General features: G+C 39.6%; 1 protein-coding gene and 1 long non-coding RNA gene across 3 annotated transcripts in view; both read right to left on the reverse strand.

Moving 5' to 3' along the window:
- TGFBR2 (transforming growth factor beta receptor 2) overlaps positions 1-25,044 on the reverse strand; it is an 86,664-nt gene that overhangs the window by 60,151 nt on the left and 1,469 nt on the right. Inside the window, exon 2 of one of the 2 annotated variants that reach the window (XM_010354470.2) lies at positions 10,222-10,296. The exons of the other annotated variant lie outside the window; for it this stretch is intronic. Coding sequence (XP_010352772.2) covers positions 10,222-10,296 — 75 coding nt within the window. The remainder of the gene's footprint in view (positions 1-10,221; positions 10,297-25,044) is intronic. 2 annotated transcript variants of the gene reach the window in all.
- Positions 16,881-18,786, reverse strand: LOC115898284. Its single transcript, XR_004058005.1, has 3 exons — positions 17,629-18,786; positions 17,119-17,194; positions 16,881-17,009 (listed from the first exon to the last, which is right to left on the reverse strand). It is a non-coding gene; the product is annotated as an uncharacterized LOC115898284 (long non-coding RNA).

Raw genomic sequence — 25,044 nt, forward strand, 5'->3', positions numbered from 1 at the left:
GGCCCCTGTGGCCACCTGAATTTTTACAATTAGTGATTATTTCACCTGCCCATTCAATTCTCTCTTCTAATATTAGGGTTCAACCAGAATGCGAAAAGTCATGATTTAACTCTCTAATATGAATATTTTTAACATGTATTTAATTCTCTAATGTGGATAATCACATTTCAGTTCAAGGCCAGAGGCTATCTACTTTAGAAATCAGATCTATGTGATAATAATATTATTATTACCGTGATCACAACTCATTGAATGCAGACCAAATGCTTAGTCCAGTACTAAGTACTGTGGTGATTATTTCATTTACTTATCACAACCACCATGCAATTTTGTCATTAACATTTTATAGATGGAGAAATTAAGGGTCAAAGAGATGAAATAACTTATCACAGGTCAATGAGAGAAAGCGAATAAAAGACAAAGCCAGTGGTGACACACAAGCCCACATCCTTCCTGATCCTCCACAATGAAATAGATATTCCATCAGTAAGTTCAAGAGTAGAACTTTACACACATTCCAGTACAAAGCAAAGACATGGGTTGGCTACTAGGAGTTAAAGAGGGTATACAAGGGGTGGGTAAGCAGTAAGTTTCTTAGACAAGAGCTTTGGTTCTTTGTAATTACTTCACTTATTTTAGGAGACGTATATAATAAGGTCAGCTTGGTGAAGCCCAAGAGTTTTAAGGTAAAAGAGTTTTAAGCCTGAACTGAGTGTGAGTTCAGGCTCTTACATGTATTAGCTGTGGGCCACTTAACTTCTTGAAACCTCCATTTCCTGATTTATAAAATGGCACCTTGTAGGGTCATGATGAAGAGCAAACATGCTTGAAGTACATGTGAAAATCCTCTAGACGGTAAAAAATGCCACACAAGCATTCACTTGTTAGAAAGGTAACATTCCACGCAATGCTCTCTCACACCGAAGAAAATTGCAGGAAAGAAATGACAAGATAAGTATGCGTTTGATAAGTTGATTCCTACTCATCAAACTTAGCAGTTTGATGACTTCTAAAAAACCTTTCAGGAAATTTGAATGAATAGACAAATTGAAATATAACAATTTTTTTGTTACTACTGTGCCCTCACGCTTTCAAATATATAATGGAATCAATCATTGTTACAATAAAGTTGCCAAGAGTGTTTAGGATCTAAAACCAAATAATCTGGTTTTGAAATATCATTCATAACCAGCATAGGTCTGGCAAATAGGCAGTAACTTGAAAATCCAGTTCAATTTCCAAATTCTCTGCTGACTCCTGCACATTTATCAGGAGAGAGCTGATCTACCTTGGCTTTGAGACACTTAGTGTGTTATTTCGCAATATGCTAATAAAATTAGGAAGTTTGACATGCAGAGACGGGAAGGCAATGATGTACCTTAAGACTGTGGAATTCTAAAATACTGAAATAAAATTACGTTTGGCTTATTTTTCAAGGAAATAAAATTGGTGTACTTTCATTCACAGCTGATGAAAGAATTACAGAAGAATATGGGCAACAACAATTGTATTAGATTTTTAAATACCTAGTTAAAAAGTGTTCTGGGCCATCCAGATATATGGAAAGCAATATTCCTTAATCTTCTCTGCTTGAGCTCATTTGCTCACATAAGAGTTAATTATAAAACATTGCTATATGACTTCTACTGGAGGAGAATTCACCATGCTGGGAATGGCAGCAGGCTGCAGTGGAGAAGGCTCTGAACCGACCATGAGCTGACTTTGAGTTCAAAGGTGACTACCCAACCACTCACTGTGCCTGTTCTCCAACCAGTCAAACAAATGGGTTGGACATGATGAACTTACAGGTCTCTTTCATTTTGAAAAATGACACAAAAAGGACAGAAAGACACATTCAGATTCACTTTGGTTTCTAAGATAACACCAAACACTTTGAAACTTCCCCCTTCATGTTTTTCAAGCAGAGGAAGTAAAAAAAAAAAAGAAAGAAGTTTCAAATATTGTTAAGGCAACAAAGGGCAGGAAATTTGAAACAAAATCTGAGAATCTGCCCTTAAACTGGGCAATTTTGCTTGTTTTCTCACAGTGCAGTTAGATGAAAAAGTGTAAGGTTGATCTTTGCCTTTCCTGGGCATTACTCATTGCTGTCATGACCTTGATGCTATTTGCAGTAAACAGCATAAAGGGCTCTCTTGTGGTGAGTAGCTGCAACTTTTATGATGCTACCCTCCTGGTGAGTAAAGTATCTATTCCCGGCCCGGCGTGGTGGCTCACGCCTGTAATGCCAGCACTTTGGGAGGCTGAGGTGGGCGAATCACGAAGTCAAGAGATCAAGACCATCCTGGCCAACATGATGAAACCCCGTCTCTACTAAAAATACAAAAACTAGCCAGGACGTGATGGTGCGTGCCTGTAGTCCCAGCTACTCAGGAGACTGAGGCAGGAGAATCGCTTGAACTCAGGAGACAGAGGTTGCAGACAGCTGAGATTGTGCCACTACACCCCAGCCTGGCGACAGAGGAAGACTCTGTATTAAAAAAAAAAAAAAGTCTACTCCCTTCCAAGTCCTACCAATCCCACTAAGGTTGGTAACTTAGTCTGTTTGGCTGCCAAAATGAAATATGTGCGACTGAGTAATTTGTAAAGGACAGAAATTTTTCACAGTTCTAGAGGCTGACAAGTCCAAATTCAAGGCACTGGCAGGTCTGATGTCTGATGAAAGCTCCCTTTCCTGCTTCCAAGATGGCACCTTGTCGCTGTGTTCTCTAGAGAGGATCAGTATTGTGACATCATATGGCAGAAAATGGAAGGGCAAAAGGACCCAGGCTGGTTACCTCCAGCCCTTTTACGTAGGGCTAATCCCCTCGTGACTTAATCACTTCCCCCAAATCTCCATCTCTTAATACCACCACAATGGGGATTAAGTTTCAACACAAATTTTGGAAGGGAGACATCAGCCATAGTAGTTGGTGAGAAAAAAGGACAATATTTACATAATTGTCAATGGGCTGTGGAAAAGTCAAGATAGATTCCAGCAGTGATTTTAAGATGGAAAATGAGAACCAAGCACAGAGTCTTCAAGGTGCAATCTTGCAACATAGTTCTGGAACACAGCTGGCTCTTTCCATCCATGGGAATGACCACATTTGTGTGCTGAAATAACATTTAGTACTAGAGATCAGAGTGGAATAAGCAATCTAAACTTTGAAATGTTTTGAATGATCTTTGGCTAGGAAGTCAAATTACAACGTTTTCTATTTCTTAAGACAACTCTTTATGAAAGTTCTAGCATGTACCTAACTTTGGCACCTTAAATTTGCCGCACACTGAATCTTATCTATTAAACCTATCTCAATCTGGGGTGAGAACCCAGATGTATAAAATCCTATGCCAGAGGTGACTGAGAAGGGCATTTTGACTATGTTTCATAGTCTTTTATCCATCTTAGTATAATCTTTTTACCAGCACCAGTGGAGGTGTGAACTGGCTCAATTTCTTGTGATGTCCAGTGTCAAAATGTATGCCTATAAATGTAACTCTTAGAAAGAGAAGCAAAAAATGAGAAACCATGGGGGAGGAGGGGAGGAAATGACAAGCACGGTCTGTTTTTAGGACACTGTACTTGCTGTTCCCTCCGACTAGAATGCGCTTAACCCAGAGATCTGCCTTCTTCATCCAGATTTCATACCAATTACTGCTCAAATATCACTTTACCAAAGATGCCATTCTTGACAACCGTTTCTAAAATTACAAGCATCTACCATTATTCTCAGACCCTCGCGCTGTACTTATCTGCTGACATATTGATAGAATCTTGTTTATTAGCTTGTACACATGGACTTTAATTCACTCTGTATTCCCCAGATCTCAAACATTGGCAGGCACACGGTGGTTGGTACTCCATAAACACTTGCTAATAGCTCTCCTTTCCCTAAGTCCTTTGAAGCCAAGTTTCATACCTCATTCTTGAGTTCCAAAGGAAACCTTCTTATCTATAGAAAATTAATGCATATTTGCTGTTGCTGGATAAGGAATAAGGATATAGTCACAGAGAACAAACGGCATGTTGAAGCCAGGTATGGAGGGTATAAACAGTTGGTGAAGAGTTTTGAGCTCAAGGCTTAGCCTGTCTAAATTAGCAATAAAAGGAAGTCAGTTTTGAAGTCAAAGAGAGTTCTTCTTTCCCCTCTGGGAGGAGCTGGTTCATGAAAGTGAAGGGCCAGAGCCAAGAGAACTCTCCCAAGACACACTGTTCTAAAGTCAAGGGCATAATCTAGAGTTGCACAGTAGCCATGGACACATGGATTTATAAATTTAAATTAACTAAAGTTAAATGAAATCACGTATTCAGTTCCAAGTCAGACTAGCATTTTCAAGTGCTTAATAGCCACATGTGGCCAGGAATAGACAGGGTACTTTCATCATTGCAGAAAGTCCTACAGGACAACACTGATCTAAAGAAATTCAAAAGGACCTGCGATCCTCAGCTTCTAAGGAGATCTGAAAACGAAGGCCCAGAGGGAACTGGAAGAAGAAGCAGGGCAGAGCTTGAAAAGTAATCGCACTGGAAAGGGCCCTCACTGCTGGCTTGGATGCCTTGTGTAATTAAAGTTCTATCCCAACTTCTTAAGGAATGTGTCTAGTATTAAATGATCGGCTGTCTGTAGTGTCACCGCTGAGGTAGGAAGAGAACACAATTAGGGACAAGGAGTAGTGTTCCATGGAAAACACGTTAGCTATGAGTGGCAGAAGCAAAAGGTCTCAGAAGTGAGAGAAATGGACCCAACTAGTTTTGCAACAAGCTGAAACCTGTAAAGGCTCAAGTCAGCTGGCACAACCTCTCAAAATGCAAATCCCTCAGCCTAAGATAAAAGTAAGGCTCATCTGACTCCTAAGGTATCAAATAATTCTTATTAAGCCCCATTTCAATGACTGAAACCTAATGCAGAGCCCAGGCACACAGATTAAGTTTCCAGTCAAAGCCCACAGAAGCCTAAAGAAAGGAAATTAACACTTCAGGAAAAAAAACAAAAAAAAAAAACAAAAAAAACTGGCTTTTTCAAAGGTTTTTTTTTTTTTTTTTGGAGGGTTTAAGTGACAGCATGCCAAATAAAGGTGAGTTTCTAGGAGAATATGGCACAGAGGTGACCAAGGTGGGTGAAATTTATTCACAGGGGAAAATCCAAATGCCTTCAGGGAAACCACTTTTGCAGGGTTCTTCTCATAAATACCGAACCCAACTAAAAGCATCCCTTCAGGGCAAGTTTTGTCCTAGGAGCCTTCTACCTGCTGCTTTAACTTCCCTTTCCCCAGAATTTCCAGAAGTTTAATGGCTTATAATCCCTACCACTCCATGCTCATAGACTTTAAGCATATTTTTCTCCCACAAGACAGTACTATTTTTATAATCCTTTTAAGATTAAAACTAAAAACACAGATGATAAACAAAAAAGGGCCTGGCTGCATCCTCCTACAATAAAGTATTATAATTACAGTGCACTACTAAGGAGTATTTCCACAACATTAGACTATCAGGTTTCCAGGACAAAGAAACAGCCTATAATTCCAAAGCACAGAAATGGAAAGGTACAAGTAATTTAATCTGCCCCACTGTGATTATAGGTGCTAAGAAATTACCTGAAAGCACCTCTTTGGGACTTGAGAAGAACGGGAACTTTAATGATGCTCTGTAACTGCCCTATTCATTATGATACCCAAGAGCCACCTGTGGCTATTTAAATTCAAGTTAACTGAAATAAAAATATATCTATATTTGAAATTCAGTTCCTTATTTGCACCTGCCACATTTCAAGCCACATGCATCATCCAAGATGGTCTTAGATCCACTGTTCAATAGAACTTTCTGCAGAGATGAAAATATCTCATACCTGTGCTGTCCTTAAACCTTAACACAGCCCAGGTATAAGATATTTTCATCTCTGCAGAAAGTTCTATTGAACAGTGGAAAGACCATCTTAGAGAGATAATTACATGATTTTTTCCACTTTCATAATAGAGATTATGAAGTAACAGCCTCCAAAATACAGGGTTTTTAGGCTACTGGCCACCTTCTACACTCAGGTGAACTCTTTGTAGTGGTTTACACATGTGTACCAATTGCCCTTATCTGCCCAGTTTCAAGCACATTAAAATGGCATTCGATGTAATAAAATGCATGCCACTGAGACTCAGCTCAATTGAAGCTTGAGTTTCTTCAGAATTCCAAAGGATGGTGCATCTCTTTGTGAAACCTGAAGTGGGGACTTGTCAGGAAAATGCCTATGAGTGAAGCCTGGGGAAAAAAAGGCATTTTCCGAAATTAATAAATTTATTTCCTTGTTTTTTGTCACACCTTATTCCAGAGGTGTCTCCAGGCTACTGTGTGTGGAACGAGGTCTGGACAGAATCTGATGATAAATTGGGGGACACTGAAAGTCCTGGCACTCTAAGGAGCTTCCCCACACATCTTTAGATTTTTTTTTCCCATATGGGAAAAAAAGAAAGGGATTTCCTATCTTCCCATCACAAACTCCTGGCTTTGCAGTGGTTTTATTATGTCATTCCCCTACTTACAATTTGCCAGTGACTCAGAGAATTTAGCCCAAACTGGCACTTAAGGCTCCCATAATCTGATTACCTTTCTGTTGAATAACTTCTTTTATCAGAAACCCTTTGACCTGATAACTGCTGGCTTTCCTACCATCACAATTTCTACCTCCCTACCAGATCTATCAGGTGGATTTTAAGGTCAAGAAGAGCATCCCCAAGGCAGCCTGCCCAGCCCCTGGAAGGAGTTCAGTGCCTTCACTGTTGGCTGGGAGGTTTATGTGATGGAGGGAAGCGACTCCAAGAATGGTGTCTGAAAGGATGCCTGGTGTCTGACGCTACCCCTCAGGAGTGGTCCAAGGTGGATCAAATGTTGCCTGCTTTGGCCATGGCTGACAGAGCTGAAGAACTGCCTCTACATGGTGGGCGGACACACACCCCAGGCAGGCACTTGCCAGCTTCCCTCTGTTTCCTTGAAGGAAGTGGAGTAGCATGGCCCTGGGGCTAACAAGTGAACAATGGTGCCTGCCTTAAATCATACCCAGCCTTTCAGACCCAGGTCAAGTGTTTTCTCTTTTGGAAAACCATCCATTCCCCCCACTAGCAGCCCCACCAATGTGCTCTCCCTCCTTCGGTTTTGGTTTTTAACCATCTTCATTGTGAAGTATCCTTTTAGATAGGCCTGTATTTGCTCTGTTCTGCAGATGAGTTTCCAAAACCTTCTAAAACCTTGCTCATATTTGTTATGCTGGATTTAAAGTCAACAGATGGGAGTTTTGAACCCAGTAAATGGCATTTCTTTGCTGTGGGAAATCAAGTACTTTGACCTCTCTGGTGAAATTCTTCATTTGTAACCTCACTGGGTTAGGCTAGATTAGTGTTTCTCAACATGGTTCCACATCAGAATCATCTGGAGATCTTTTAAAACAATAGTGATGCCAAAGTCCTACCCCAGGGCAATGAGTCAGAACTTCTAGGTGTTGGGCTTGGGCTTTGGAATTCTTTTAGAAGTTCGCAGGTGATCCTAACGTGCAGCCAGGGTTAGAAAAATAAACTGAGTTCAGGAAGGGACTTATCCTACATGGATTGGAGAACTCAATAGGAAAAAATGTAGTAGTTAGAGACGGGGCATGGCAGTATTGGACAGAGGCAGTCAGGCCCATAGGTGATGCTTCTCATCTTTGCCTTGAGCTGTAACTAGAAAACCTGCAAACTGCATTATAACCAGAACATTATTATATATGTATACCTGTACAATCAAGCCCAACTCAATTAATTTTCTCATATGACTCAAACTCTAATACCATTTGGAGACGAGGCAGGAATCATAAACATAACTGGCTGCAGGGCATTTAGTTGAAATTGTATAAATTCTTCCCGAAAAATAATTTTAGATTAATTTTTAAGTGTGGATTTTACAAGTTAAAGTGTGGAAATCCTTTGCCAATTCCCAAGGGGCCAATAAGCTTAACAGTAGACATCTCTGAAGGATCTGAGGAGCAAGTTTTCTGAGAAAGCTGTATTTTTAAAGTTTTGACCCTACAAGGCAACATTAAAAGTAAGTTCAAGGAAACAATTGTGAGAAAGGATATCTCCCTTTAGATAACCTAGCAAAGAAGTTAAGAAGGCAAATAGTTCCTTAGATCAGAATTAACAGCTGTGAATAGCCTTCCTTTCAGAAAATTGCAATGCTAAACAGACATATATCCTTGCAAACAATATATCCTTGCAACTTAATTTATTTTCCTAGGATCTTTAATATTTTTCTTTTTTATTCCATGAAACAAATATATATTGAGCATCACCTATCCACCAGATCTGAAGAAACACTATTTTCAATATGTTCAAAATTTGAGTCTTTTCTTGATACAATAACATCTGCCTTAACAGGAATCAGTATGTACAAATTACAGTTTTTGAAGAATTATATAAAAGGTATTATTCCAGAAGACTTGCTATGGAATCCCTTTTAAAAAGGGTGTTCAGAAAAAGGTAACACTGAAATGTATTACAGTTTGAAGAAAATCACTCCAGTTATAAATCCATGAACCCAGTCATTGTTTAATGAAGCTCATCTTTGCTGGAAAATCCCCACTGAGAACAAAGCATCACAATGATCCACACAGTCCCAACCAAGCCCACTGGAAAAATCACCCTGAAGAAAAGAGAAAGAAGTCCATACCACAGTGTGAGGGCTAATTTAATGTGTTCTTCAACAAAAATTAAATAAAACAACATGACTCAATTTTTCTTTTATGTTGCAAGGAAAATAACATTTATATAAAGCTAGCAGTAGAAAAGCAGAAGCATAGCTTAGCTTTCTATGATGGCAAGTGAAACACAGTTTCTGCTAATCAAAGTGATTTTTTTTTTTCCTTTGAGATGGAGTCTTGCTCTGTCACCAGGCTGGAGAGCGGTGGCACAATCTCGGCTCACTGCAACCTCCACCTCCCGGGTTCAAGTGACTCCCCTGCCTCAGCCTCCAGAGTAGCTGGGACTAGAGGCACGTGCCACCACACCCAGCTAATTTTTGTATTTTTAGTAGAGATGGGGTTTCACCATGTTGGCCAGGATGGTCTCAATTTCTTAACCTCATGATCTGCCCTTCTCGGCCTCCCAAAGAGCTGGGATTACAGGTGTGAGCCACCGTGCCTGGCCATCAAAGTGATTCTTAGCCATTTTCTTTGAAAATATCAGTCATACAGGTAGGCTCTGTTACTCATCAATGAATACCTTCTTTTATATAAAAGCAATTTGACTAAATTAGATGTCTGTGTGAGTCATGTTCTGCTACTCAAAACAGTTCCTGTTCTATGTTTCTCTATATTTTGTTTGTTTGTTTGTTTGCTTTTTGAGATGGAATCTTGATCTGTTGCCCAGGCTGGAGTGAAGTGGCATGATCTCGACTCCCTGCAACCTCCACCTCCCGGGTTCAAGTCTCAGCCTCCCAACTAGCTGTGATTACAGGCGCCCACCACCATGCCGGGCTAATTTTTGTATTTTTTAGTAGCGACGGGGTTTCACCATGTTGGTCAGGCTGGTCTTGAACTCTTGACCTCAGGTGATCTACCCACCTTGGCCTCACAAAGTGCTGGGATTACAGGCATGAGCCACTGTACCCAACCTCTTCTCTGTATGTTTATTCAGACATTCATGTTTAAGAATCTCTGAGAAAGGAAGCCAAAGATGATAACACTTGACCTCTATGTCTGTATGATGAAGAAGCACACTTCCTATATAAAGATACCCGTATTCCTGATTAGGTAAGGCAACTTGAAGTTCTACTGAAGGGCAAAACTATAGGACTGTAGGAACTGGCATAGCCTTTTACACGTGGCAGCATTTGTCTACTGACAACGGTGACACAACCTCCAAGAGGGCAGACCACACGGTATATAAAAGAGAAGCTGTCCCCATAAGAAAAGGGGAAAGGTAAAATGACTCATTACATAGTTTGAACTCTCTTATGACAGGTGGACAAAACCCTCAAAGAAGAAATTCTCCAGTCTTAAATAGGGCTTTTAATGTTCAAAGCAAGAAGAAGTCTCCTGATGACAACACTGCCATCGCCTCTTTGACAATTTAGCTATGAAAATATGAAAACACATGGAGACTACAGATTTTTACCTTACATTTACTTACAAATTAAGCAGTGAGGGAGCACAATGACTAAAAATAGAAAAATGATGAAAAGATTAACTAATGATGCTGTACTATGTCTCAGTGGATGGGCAGTCCTATTATAGCTGGGGCAGATCATTTCACCTTTCCGGGCCTCCATTTCCACATCTGTAAAACAGGATAATTATATCCATCTCAGAGTTGTTTTTAAGATTACAGATGACATGAAAGTGAAACTGTTTTGAAAATAATGAAGCTCTCTATTACTGTGAGATTAAAATATTATTATAACTAGACATAGTCAATATGTTTTCTTCAAAGTTATCAGACTAGACATTTTTCCTCTGGTGCTCTTTCACCCATGTGTCTCAATCATAGTCAAATTATTCATATCACTTCTTTTTTCTGTTTTCTTGGTACTCGTTTTCTTTTTCTTTTCTTTTTTTTTTTTTTTTTTTTTTTTCTTCTGAGACAAAGTCTCACCCTGTCTCCCAGGCTGGAGTGCAATGGAGCGATATCGGATCACTGCAACCTCCACCTCCCCGGTTCAAGTGATTCTTCTGGTTCAGCCTCCTGAGTAGCTGGAATTATAGGCATGCGCCACCAAGCCCAGCTAAATTTTGTATTTTTAGTAAAGACAGGGTTTCACCAGGTTGGTCAAGCTGGTCTCGCACTCCTGACCTCGTGATTCGCCTGCCTCGGCCTCCCAAAGTGCTGGGATTACAGGCCTGAGCCATCGCACTGGCTGGTACTAGTTTTCTGCCTGAAGAAGTAGGCAAATGACTATTTTCATGATTTTTTTTTTTTTTTGCTTTTAATATTATTTAACAGCTATTTTGACAATGAAAGACATTTTATATATTCCCAAAAGGTATGCACCAAAGAAGGGTGTGGGCAGAAATGTTCACAAAATCAGGACCTTTCATTGCCTCTTGGTGACCACCAATAAAGTACACAGAAACCCATAGTGAACTGAGGTCTAAGTGGCTGCTATCAACCAACACAATCTTGAACTGCTGAGTCTGATCACTTTATTTTCTTAAAACTTCAGGACAGTTCAATTTAGAGAGCACAAGAGTCAAGTGAGCCTTCCTGGTCATCTTAAGCAACATGGGAAGATAATTTAAGAAAAGTGACACCATATCAATCACTTTCCCAAGCTTTTCAGGGGCTCACTCCAAAGACTTTCTTGATGATAAATTTTATTAAAGTACTGATCATAATCAAAATGGTACATTGTATCAGAGGTCAAGCATTGTTTTCCACTTCCTTTCCCAGAACTTATTAAAGATGTACATCTGAAGAAAGATATAAAGAAGAACAAAATTGTTTTGACTGGCAGAAAATGGCTTACACAGACATCTAACACTTAGTCAAGTTGCTTATATATATGAAATAAGGTATACCTTGGGAGTGACAAAGCCAATAGGCTTGGCTCATGGGGGCTAACTACAGCTGTAGCAGTTATTCAAGAAGTTAACATATTCTCTCCTGTCCCCTGAAGACACCACAGGCATCTCATTAATAAACTGATAACAACCAGTACTCAGAGTTTGTGAAAATGCTTTGTCAAGTGCTGAATAAATATAAGTGATTATCTACTTACCACAAACATCCTCACCAACATCATCATTAAAATCTTGAAAGATAAGTGCTTTTCAGTAGTTTTGAGAGTTAACCAATGACATGCTAAATTAAAAGCATTGTATTTCAACTATTTCCAATAAGTGCCACAGAATATTTAGACTTAAGAATATTAAAATTCTGGCCAGGTGTAGTGGCTATATGGGTGATGATCTGGCTGAAAGGCAGATGACATATCTGGAAGCTGTGCTTGCACAAGAGACCACTACCCGTAGTACCTACACTGCATGTTTATTCAGGTTGGATGAAGACTATGGCGGAGGAGAAGGCTGAAGGCCAAATTCAAGACCTTCCTTGGAAACCCACTCCTATTAAGCGCCCATGTAAGAAAGGCCTCATGTTTAAGTCTCTTTTGCATGTGTCACTTTAACAGGGCTTTCCAAAAAGTACAACCTGGGGTCACCTTTGCAATATGGGATTATTTACCCTCAGGTAGGTAGAAGAGTATCTTCAGGCACTCTCCATTTCACCAAGACCCCTTCAGCCATCCTTATTCCAGGAATCCCAATGACTGAGATCATCTCTGATTCATAAAGAGGAAAGGCAGGAGTGGCAAAAAATTGTCCTGTGTCAGATGGTGTGATTTACTTTATGACTTTGGCCTCTATAGTCATAATGCATTGAGCCTTCTGCAAAAGATTCACACATGAGAGAATAAATGAATCAAAGGCAGAGCTGGTGATGGACGGAAAAATCAACCTTAACACCCACACAGCACAGCTCCCCAAAATTCACAGAAACTAAAGACTGCAGACAGAGCAAGTCTCCACTGTAAAGAACAATTTACACAAAGCAGATCACCTATGGTTCTGTCAAACAATGCTACAGGTGGCTTTAAGTCATTGACATTTACACTTGGTGGTGAGGTAAGCCATCTCGGAGAAAAAAAATTAGCACACCCAGCCTTGGATCTAAAAGCAAGTTTCCTCAGCCTTTAAAAGCAATGAATTCCAAACAGCAACAAACACAACACATAAATAGAATTAGTGAGAACGTGTGCTAAGATCTATGGCAAAATCAGACAGAAGTTTCTCCCTCAAAGAGTTTTCATTCTAGTAAAAGAGTTGAAAACACACAGAGATAGCACAGGTAGCTTAGCAAACAAGGTCACATGAATGACGATGCAAGGCTTGTTAGAGAGGCTATGTGCAGGAGAAAGAATCGCAGTGGGATGGATAATCAAGGAAGGCCCAATAGAAAAAGTAACATTTAGACCAGGCATTATTTCAAAGGGTGGAGCTGTTGTAGGGCACAGATAGAGAATGGTAAAACTTGGGGAAGGTGGTGGAGAATGGTCACAAGCTAGGAAATTTGTAAGCAAAAAGGATGTGTGAGGCAGCTGGGTTCGAGTGGAACCAGGACATGAGGGATGCGAAGGGTAGAATAGATGATGGGCAAGAGGTTTGGCTTCATCTGTGCATGTAGTCATCAAACTGGTCCTGTGTCCCATCGACACAAGGCACTCTCTTAGGAGCCCAGGGACACTGAGGCAGCCCCCATGCTCAAAGAGGAAGGGAAGGTCACGTGATGATCTAGGATTCATAAAATCCATGGAAGGCTTTCTAGCAGGGGTCAGCTATTCAAAATGCCATCCGGGGGTAGATTTAACTGATGGCAATGCCTGTGTTATCGACAGAGAAAGAACAAAGGGTGTCCATAAGCAGAGACCAATTAAGTGATTTTTACAGATGACAAAAATAAGAGTTCAGGTTTGTGTTATGGTCGCATAATTCGAGGGCAAAAATAAAACCAAATGGTTATGCATTTTATATAACTTTTCTGATGAATAACTTTAGAGTTGATGCAACAGGAAGCACCATGAGATATGAGCTGCAATGGAAAGTTTTCTTTTTTTTTTTCTTGCCAAGTATAGTTCAGATGTCAAAGGCAAAGAAAAAAAGTCAGAAAATAAAATTACTTGGAAACATCAGAAACTGCTTGTAAGAACTGCTTCTTGTGGCTACTATGTTACTTAAGAGCATTAAAAACTGACAGGGACCCATAATTCTGGAAGACAAAAGTAAGTAAGGCACAAAAAGCTGCCTTATGATATTAAAATAAAGAAGCAAGTCAATGAAAATGCCTACAGGGCACCCTCAGGAGAGTCTAAAACAAATGTTGAGCAATTCAAGAAAAATTTATTGAGTCTTCACTGAGCATCAGACAAGGAAGTTCCTCAAGACAAAAGAGGATTAAAAAATGTTGAAGAGTAAAACCACTTCCTGAAAACCTGTCATCGAATCATTAATTTATTGGGCACCTACTTTGTATAGAGCAGAGTGCTACCTATTTTAAGAAATGCTGAGGTATAATAGCTCCAGAATGAATTAAGGCCTACATAGGTCAAGGCAATCTGTGAGTAAATGCCTAATGAGGTAAACATGATTAATGCAGTGAGTTCAGTATAGAAATGGGTCCTTGGGGCCAGGCGCGATGGCTCACGCCTGTAATTCCAGCACTTTGGGAGGCGGGTGGGCAATCACGAGGTCAGAGTTTGAGACCAGCCTGACCAACATGGTGAAACCTCGTCTCTACTAAAAATACAAAAAAAAAAAAAAAAAAAAAAATTAGCCGGTGGTGGTGGCACACACCTTTAATCCCAGCTACTCAGGAGGCTAAAGCAGGAGAATCACTTGAACCCAGGAGGCAGAGGTTGCAGTGAGCCGAGATTGTGCCGCTGCACTCCAGCCTGGGCAACAGAGCAAGACTTCATCTCAAAAAAAAAGGAGAAAGAAAGAAAAAGAAAAAAGAAATGGGACCTTGCATTCTACAGTTCACCATGGTCAAGGGAGGGACAATCAGTGGATAAAAGACTCATGAAGGATGATTGGGGAAACAGACTGGTTAAAAACGGACTCATTTAATTGACTTGCTACCAGTGCCTTCTGTCTTCTGCTAGCTTTAGCATGTTATGATAGTTACCACACAGTTAAAACAGCTTAGGAGGAGTCAAAAGACTCTCATAAAACTAAGTGCAACTCTTCCTCGAATTTTCCTCTCTTTACTGACAGAAACAAGCCTGATGTGATCCACTAAAACCACTGCAGATCATTTGGCTGCTCTTTGGAACATGCTTTAATGCTATTACAGCAGTGTTTCTCAAACTGCAATGTGTACAGGAATCACCTGGGGACCCTGTGAAAGTACACATTCTGTTGCAGTAGGTCTGGGGAGAGGACCCACAGTCCTCATTTCCAATAAATTCTCAGTGATGTCAGACCTCCTATGAGCGGCAAGGTATTAGAACACCTTCAGTTGCTGTTATCAGAAGATGATAGGAAGCCATCATTTTTAGGGTCAGAATGCTGGAGCTCAAGATTTGAGCCTTGATGCATATGATAAGTCATAAAATGTAATATTCAGGAAGGAATGAGGCTCCCAAAGAAGTGAGAAAGTAGAATGAACAAAGGCCTAAGAGAATAGAAATGTATTCTAACAATACAAATTATAAAAATAAAAGTAAGAGTGCCCGGGGGGATTGAGATTGTTAGATTATTGTATAATGATATAATTTAAGGGATTCCAAAATAATGAATATAAAATGTTATTATTAGATGTTTTTCCTTTTCACATACTTGAAGGACAAATTATATCATATTGTCTTTTTTTCCCCCAATACTATGAGCTTTAGAGAATGAGACGCAAATCTGGTATGTAGTAACAAGGTAGTCACTCAAAGCAAAAGTTGAAAGATTCCTAGTCTATGCTAACAAGTGTCTGCAAACTCTACAGAAGTGCAATTATAGGTTGCAGCAGCTACTCCCCTGCCTAAAACAGCAGTCTGAAAACTGCCAATCTGTTGCAAATTCTGTCTTTTCTGAGAATATTTTAAGAAAAATGGTAGAGAAATATTTGAAAGGCAACAGAACACTAATTATATCTAGACAAGTTTCCTTTTTTTCCCCAAAAAATATGAAAGTTCCTTTAGGCTTTACTTCTCCTAGGCATAGCAAAAGCATTTCATAATTTTCTACCTTAGGAAAAATTTTCACAGACACTTTTACCAATTCAGAGGAAGGGGAGAATGAAAATACCATAATTAACCAACGAGAAATCATATTACCACCAAAACCAAGTAAGCCTTTTATTTAGCAAGAAGGAGTGAGCTCTAGCTGAAGTAAACATGCTATTTAGTCAGGATGTACGCTCAGACACCTGTAGTAGGAAATTTTCAAAATAGCTATGTTTTTTTTTCTTTTCTTTTTTTTAATAATAGTCGTCTCCAACGAACACCAGTGGAAGTCTGTGGTATTTCTCAGTTCTGACCTGTTATGACTTTTGTTAGTTTTCTATTTTGATTAGCTAAAGATTTTCTAACTCAACTTCAATGATTTATTCTACTAACAAAACAGTAGAGGGATAACAAAGAATGAAATGTTTCAGAAGAGAATATACTGGCAATCTTATTTAGTCCAATTCTTGTCACTGTATAGAAGGAAAATGAACCCCAATGGGAAGAAAGACAGCCCGGTCACCCAGACAGCTTGATTCCTGGTGCAACATACCTTAGTCTTTACCAGCTGTCTCCTAGGTAGAGTCTAATCTCAAACTAAGGGTCAGAGTTAGGTTATCTTTCACCCAAGATGAAGGTTTGTGATAATTACATCTTTGCAACTTCTTTTCTACTTGGCGCAGGGCTCTAAAGCAGGAAAATGATGAAGGGTTTAGCTAAACCTGGAGGAAAAATATTTTCGTTTTGTGAAATAACAATGCAGATTTCAGTCTCTGTTTGCAAAGGGGGAAGGAGGAAGAGGCAATTTTTAACATTTATTTTCTAAACCAACAAACAAATCCTACCATTCATCAAAGACTCAGGTCTTTGGAATCTGAAACTTGTAAATTTCAGGGACACTCTTTAAGAAGAAAAATATAAAATTAAGAATAAAGTGAATACAAAATTAAGAATAAAGTGAATATTTATTTAGAATTAAAATAGTATACAGGCCGGGTGCAGTGGCTTACACCTGTAATCTTAACACTTTGGGAGGCAGAGGTGGAAAGGTTCCTTTGAGCCCCAGAGTTCAAGACCAGCCTGGGTACATAGTAAGACACCATCTCCACAAAAATTAAAAAAAAAAAACAAAAACAAAAACAAAAAAAAACTGGCCAGTCATGGTGGTGCATGCCTTTAGTCCAAGCTACTCTAGAGGATTGCTTGAGCCTAGGAATCCAAGGCTGCAGTGAGTTATGATCACGCAACTGCTTTCCAGACTGAATGACAGAGTTAGATCTCATCTCTGGAAAAAAGAAATTTAAATAGTATCATACAAACAACAAATTTTTAAAAGCTATAAATACTACAAATATGAAGTGTTAAAAAACAAATATTTTTATTAACTGCCATACCTCTGAAATACTTTTCCTATATTTTTTGGTTGCATACTCTTTGATCATCTCTTCCAATAACATTTTGCAATATTCTCTATTGAGAGAATAAAAAAATAATTCAGTCTTCCCTTTAGAACTGTAGATCAGAATTTGTAATTTATTCTTGAATAATTTGGAAAAGTTCCTTTCAGCTTCATAATTCGTTATAGGTAATGTCAAATAAATTTTTCGGATTGACTCCAAATTTGGAAAACTTTTATCAGGTTTCTTTTACATGTGCGCTGTAAGATTCAGGGCACTGCAAGATTTTGTAGTGTTTGACTTGATGACACTTGTTAGCCACATTTCCAGGGCCTCACCTAAAGCCAGGAGATGAACCTATACCAGAGTATAGGTAGCCTTGAAGGTTAAGTTCAAGCACTTCACAGTAAATCCACCTGAGCCTGGCATTTATATCCTCAACATATTTGATGCATCTGTGAAGTCTCCTAGTCCTTTCAAATAAAGTGCTTGTTTTACTCAGAATACCTCAATTCTCTGATGGCATAATTGTTCCATGATTCAGCCAAGACTGTATCACTTGAGGTATATACTTCATTTTCCCATTGAGATCACAAGACAGGCATGATGTTTGACTACCTGGTGTATAAACCAAATGTTATTGTATTACACTAAGGAAATCCAGTGGGATACTATATGAAGAATGCTAAAACACTAGAAAAATGCTGGATATTATTATTTCTCTTAACCCCTACTCTTCCAACACCCATGCTATAATGGACAAGTAGTTTATGTCAATTAAGGCAGACTAGTCTCAGTACAGTATAACAATTAGGAGTCGAGATCCCCAAACCAGACCATCTTGATTCCAATCCCAGCCTAATCATTTTCTAACTAGGTGGACTTAGGCAAATTTATTAACTCTGGAGGATTTATAATAAGCATAATATAACCTACCTTGTAAAGTTGTTTTTGAGGTTTAATATACTTGAAGTACTCAGCATGATCCAAGTAGTAGCAAGACCTCAATAAGTGGTAGCTACTATGATTATTGGGAAATCAGTCCATGAAGTCTCTTGAGTAAAAGCTACAGGTGGCATAAGCCCAATTCCATTTCCCTATGTAGAAAAGTTTGCAGGGTTTGGGCATGACAGGTAGTCATCCACAAAGCAGCAGTATTATCACCCCATAGGAAATGAAGACTTTGTAATGATTCACACTTTAATAAAGAGCTGCTGCAGCACATACTGAAAATATGCACCCAACCCATATCTTCTTTCAAAGGCATTCATGTTAGTTCAGCCAAATCCCTAGTTCTCTAAAATGAAGTTTTAACAATCTTATATCTTCTAAAGCACTAGGAAGCCTTTTTCCTTGTTTTCTTTAAAGAGGCCTGACAGGAACCAAGCCTCTTTTTTATTTGAACCATGGATGGTTCAAATAAAATATTTACAATAGGAGGAAAAAACATTCAGATAAACTTTGCCTTGCCCTGGTGGTCTCTCAATACACAGAAGAAATGCAACTAGGGCACTAGGAAATCTAAAAATAAAAATAAATAAATAAAAGACAAAGAAAAAAAAGTATAGAGCTAAAGTTCACTTCAGGACAACACAAACTAAGAAAAACTACAATTCCCAAAGGAAATACAGCACTATGTCTAGAGAGTAACTCTTATCTTTTTCTTTAATGTTCAATGCTCTCTGTTCCAGGGAAAATAATGATACAATTAACCAAAACTAATTTCTACCGGACATCTCTGCAAAGGAATGTTGCTGCTGCAGACCCATCCCCAACATGGGAAGGCCCAAGGCAAGTGAGCAAATAGAGGCCCATATACCATAAGTCAAAACATTTAAAGTTACAAATCAAGCTGGTGAACTGCTCAATAAAATAGGTTTCATCCATCTACCTTGACTGACAAATATATCTTTTCAATGTCTTGGAAGACCAAGTACAACTTTAGAACTCCTACAATATTCATAGTCCTTCCTCAGAAATGGGTGGTTTGAAGACAGACATCATCCTGAGCCCTGGTAATGAATTTGCCTTGCTCTCCCCTGCCTGCTGCATCCTCCCTCAAGAGGGGCCTTGTGATATGTGGACACCCAAGCTCTCTCTCTCTCACACATACACGCACGCACGCACACACACACACACACACACACAGAGCTATCCCTTGACTGACCCTCAGGCAGAGATGGCACAACCAGTAGCAATGATGGCCTTCAGGAAGATGGCTTCAAGGATCCATGCAAACTGCAGATACCAGTTCAGGGCCTTCTGGGCAGTGAATTTGGGTTCCCAGGTAACCAAACCATGGTTTAAAAACGAAAAGAGAGTAAGACTGGAAGGCCCAAAAGTCACCTCACCCCATAGGCACGGCTCTGACCAGAGAAGAACGACAGCAGAGTACCATCTAAGGCCCAGGACAGTGGCCAGTTGTGTTCATATACTAGGTCTATATTTTAGTTGTAGAGCTGAAAAAATTTGGAGGAAAATATTCCCTCAGAAAAGAGAAGAAGAAGAAAAAAAAAAAAGAGTTGCATGTCTTGACCTTTCCCAGATAGAATCTCCCCAGTTATAGGTACGGGCCCTGAAACTAAATCTCATCTAATGATGATAGCTTCAAACCTATCAACAAAACACAGATGCCAGGGAACCCTTAAGAGTCTAAGCAGGAGGCCATAAGTAGACTACATTGACTACACCCAAGAGGACAGTTGCTCCTTGTTGAGTGCTAAGACCTAAAAAGCTGACTGGCAAGTAAAAGGCAGAAGTAATCCTGATGTAATGGACGAGGAAGAGAATCTTAACCCCCTATAAGTTTTCAAATTGCCCCTTCAAAAGCCAAACTGGGCCGGGCTCGGTGGCTCACGCCTGTAATCCCAGCACTTTGGGAGGCCAAGGTGGGCGGATCATGAGGTCAGGAGATTGAGACCATTCTGGCCAACACGGTGAAACCCCGTCTCTACAAAAAATACAAAATATTAGCCGGGCGCGGTGGCGGGCGCCTGTAGTGTCAGCTACTCGGGAGGCTGAGGCAGGAGAAGGGTGTGAACACGGGAAGCAGAGCTTGCAGTGAGTGGAGATTGCGCCACTGCACTCCAGCCTGGGCGACAGAGCGAGACTCCGTCTCAAAAAAAAAAAAAAAAAAGAGTCAAACTGTCCCCTTCTTTGTTATGTTGGACAAAGTCGGCTCTTCTTGCCCTCATCAGCAGTTGTACACAATTGACTGTACACAAATGACTGTACTACACGCTTGGAATTTGGGGTTTACAATACACATCTTTGCAAATGGGGTATGTCCAACTGCTATAAGTGGCCAAACCACAGGTCACCCACCATGAGTCCTACCACTAAGGCACCATTGTCAAACTGCGGGTTGTAGAGTTTCCTTATGCAAAGAAACTCTGCCTTATCTTGATTTTCTGTGGTACAAATGTAGTCAGGAAGGAGGCAGATGATGCAAGCAAAGCAAATCAATTAAATCAGGAGCACTGAGCTGATGACATTAGATGGTAAGCTTCCCCTCTCTCAAATGCGATATCCATTCACCCCTCTTCAGCCTCCCTCCCCACACACACATACACACACAGAGACCACAAAAAAGAACCTAGCAGCACGCAAGCATGAGAAACCCGGGCCACACACACATACACGCACCCAGGCAAACCTCCAGAGAGACCCTGAGCAGGATCCATCTTTCCATCTATAAAATAAAGATAATAAAACTTATCTTGGAGATTTCTTCCTAGGATTAAATTAGATACGTAACGTCATGTGGCTGGCTCAGGGTAGGTTCTCAAATGTTAATTCTCTTTCTCTTCCTTCTCCCTGACTTCTCCCTGAGATGAGCCAATTTGCCCGTGCAGCATTCCAAACCCTTTTGGCATGCCAAAGAAGTACGAGTCATTATCTTGCCTCAGTCACAAGCAACAGGTACCTGTGGAGCAAAATATTACCAGGAAAGTAGAGAGTGCAAAATAAGCGGTGAGCATTCTTGCTGCAAATGCCTATCTGTTCTACTGAAAATCGTAACTTAAATCTGCTGAAGCTGTACATAAGGACCTGGAGGGTAGAAGCTAACAAGGTAACAGAGTTATGCTTTTATGTGGAACTTGGCCAAATAATGCCATGCTGTAGCCAGGAAGCATGTTTCCCCTGCTCCCTATTTAAAACTGCTTCAGTGGTTTGCATCAGACCTAAATAATATCCACGCTACTCTAGGGTAGGCAGTGGTGGCTACAGGACCACACTTCCCTTCAACTAACGCCGCTTTACCCTTACAAACCAAAACATAAAACCCGATGAAAAAAGAAACTTAAAAACTAAATTCAGATTTTAGCACTTCATTCCTAATAAAATTCTCTTTCCAACACCCTTCTAGAAAAAAAAACAAAAGAGGTATCAGTACCTACTGGATAATTTCTCTGGTGACTTTTATTTTAAGTTTTGCAGTGGCTTTCAAGGCCCTACACTAGTTCAAAATTTATGGCTAAAGGAATTGCATGAAAACTTCTAGCAGCTTTCCATCATGTTTGTCAGAAGTTGAAACATCTTTTTCCATATTTCATGAGAATACAAGAACCAATTCCATACTTCAAAAACAGTCAAATTGCTTATTGTGATCAGAACTAAAACTATTTGAACTGAAAGTAAAGATTTTACTATTCGGACCAAACACCTAATAAACAAGTCACTGCTTAGTTAAATGCTCGACCTCAGTTGCACTAGATACAGTAGGATGAAGTGGAGGCTCAGCTCAGCACTTCCTGGGTGCTAAATGATGTGTCAGGCACTGCCAGAGACCCCGGAGATAGAGAACTGAATAAGATTGAGATGATTAAAGGCCTAATGGGGCAAGAGAGTTACGAAAAGATATAACTTCGGCTTGGTATTGTTACCAGCTAAGTGAGAGGTCTGTATCTCATAGGAGATATTTACCTCAAACTGGGGCATTCAATGCAGGTTTCCTCAAGAAGATGACACTTGAACTACGTCTTAAAAGATGAGTGAAAATTAGCAGGGTAGCAGGAGTTCCAGACACCCTGAACAAAGGCACAGCTGCCTAAATTGCTCACATCGTGTGTATGTGTAGTGACACCAATAGACTGGGAAAGTGTGGGCTGTGGTGGGATGTGAAGCAGCAGAGTCAAATGGGAACCACGTCGGAGGCCCTTGGTAAGACCAATTAAGGAGTTAACAGTAATAACAGAAGCTGATATTTATTGAGCATTTACTGTGTTGCAGGCACCATGTTCAATACTTTAAAACAATATTTTATTTAATCCTCACCATAACTCCATAATCCTCATTTTACAAATGAGACCAGGGATGACCAGTAGGTAAAGTAACTACAACAGGCTACACAGCCAGTAAACGGCAAGTGGGTTTGGAACCCAGGACGGCCTGATTCCAAAATTTATACCCTACACTCTTCTACCACCAGCCTATCCTCAAAAGAACACTAAATGAACGCATTGGGTCCATCATGATGCCTATGGAACGGAGAATGCAATTAAAGGCTGCCCAACGGGGGCTCTGTGATAAGGCAGGGATAGGAAAGTGAGAATAAATTGATTCAAAAATACATTCAATGGGACCTAAAAGGAAACATTCAACATTCACATCCTCCTACTGCATACAACAACAACAAATGAGGCTTTTGAAAATGAGGTATAGAAAATAAAACACCAGTATTCCATAATGCTTTCAAATATAAAGAGTTAAAACATGTATCCTTTTCTTGACATATAACATGCTCCCAGCTGTTAAATTCAATGATGGCAAAAACCAGGTCTGTCTTATCCGTCTGAGATGGTGTCCCAGGTCTGAGCGTCCTGCCTGGCAAGAGATACTCAATAAATATGGTTGAAAAGGTAAAAGAAAACAATGCCCACTTTTTGCAATGATATCAATGAGATCCAGAATTAAAAACTAACCTTACTGAAAAAATTAAAAAGTCATGTTCATAATTGAATAGAAAACATGTAGTAGGTATGTTGACTACACAGACAACAGTCATCATTAGGGATTGCTACATTGAAAAGAAGGCATGATTTCAAAATGTGATTAGTATTTTGTATAAAACATAACTCATTAAAAATAAGATGCTGTTAAAGGGAGTGGCCTAAAGGTAAAAGTGTATTTTTATGAGGGTGAAGAAAAGCACAAGTAGACCAAAGATTTGGGGCCTAATGATGTCTAGTCTCTTACCCTGACAAAATAAACAGGTTATTAAAGAGATCTGAAGAACCTGTATCCCTATGACACTTTTACAAATTCTTTGTCCTCAATAAGAATCTACTTTTAGGAACCTGAAAAGTCCTATTTTTCAGACCTGAAGAGCTATGGTACACTTTACAGTTTTCCCCCAAAGAGTCATTTCTTAATTTTGATCATTTAAGAAGAGTGAATCTACTAAGTTAAAAACTAAGAAACTTTCTATTTCTTAGTGAAACTTGTTCTTATATTTAAATCCTTTGCATACTACTAAACAGAAGTACAGAGGCTACTAAACAGAAGACAGATTTTGGGGCTTTTCTATGTGATGTAAAAGGAGCTTGTTGTTTATTAAACAATCTCATTCCCTCATATATTATCTTGCATCAAGATATTTTGAAAAAATGTTTTCAGTTTACCAGTTATGTTAGAAAAATTCTGAAACCATTTACTTACATGAAAAATGAAAATGTAAGTAGAATTAGGTTTCTCATCTTCAATATATCTATCTTCAACCTTCGGCCAACTTTGAAAATTTAATTTGAATCAAATGAATACAAATTCAAAATATTCATTAATTCAACCATTTTGAAACTTCAATTCTATAAAAATAGGAAATCTGTGGGCCTTGTTAAACTGTCTAAATACCCAAATAAAAAGCCACCAGGCTTTTATGCTAATTGTTTAAAAGTGTGTATATTGATGAAATGAAAGTGACTCATGAACTACTGGGTCTGGAATTTGCAAATCATAAATCTTATCCTTGTAAACAGAACCTAACTAACAACATCAGGGCCTGCTAATTTTGTTCTTTTATAATCTGGAACAAAAGTTTTAATGATTTTTAACATCCACAGAAAATTAAGGGAGCCATTTTAAATATTTATTAGCAAAATATAACTTAAGTTTAAGAGTCTGGAGGAACATGGGAGACAACTGAACATTCTGGTACTGCAATGCAGGAAAAACGCCAAGAACGAAACACTAAGAGTTTATTAAAACCATAGGACTCAAATGTGTGTTAAGACTTTTTGCTTGCAATAGTGCCTCTTCCTAATTAGATTAAAAACTTCCATCTCTATGCCACCTTCAATGTATGCCATAATTTTTAAAAAGTTCCCAATCCACTTCAAATACTCTGAAATTTACAACTGACCGTGATGCGCGTTTTTTCTAGAGAAACCAAAAGGTAAATCTGCCCATGTCCCTGGATAAATAAAAAGAGTGCCTCAGGCTGATGTGGACTGTCAACTCCTCTATATTTCATCCAAAGTCTACATGGGTCATCTCCAAGTCACCAGAAGAGCTAGGGGAAAGGAGGTGAGGGCCGCAGCACGTTAAGATGTTAAGCATTAAGATGATGTAAGATTACCCAGATTCAACCTTGCCATTTTACAGATGAGGAAACTAAGGCCCAGAAAAAGCTCTATGACTTGCCCAAATACTCGGTTACCCAGACCACAGCTGCAGATACTGTTATTTGGATCATAGCTGCAAAGTCTAACTTTTGGCCGGGCGCAGTGGCTCACGCCTGTAATCCCAGCACTTTGGGAGGCCAAGGTGGGCGGATCACGAGGTCAAGAGATCGAGACCATCCTGACCAATATGGTGAAACCCCGTCTCTACTAAAAACACAAAAATTAGCTGGGCGTGGTGGCACGCGCCTGTAATCCCAGCTACTCGGGAGGCTGAGGCAGGAGAATCGCTTGAACCCAGAAG

Source organism: Rhinopithecus roxellana, chromosome 1 (genome assembly GCF_007565055.1).
Source record: "Rhinopithecus roxellana isolate Shanxi Qingling chromosome 1, ASM756505v1, whole genome shotgun sequence".
Lineage (NCBI taxonomy): Eukaryota > Metazoa > Chordata > Mammalia > Primates > Cercopithecidae > Rhinopithecus > Rhinopithecus roxellana.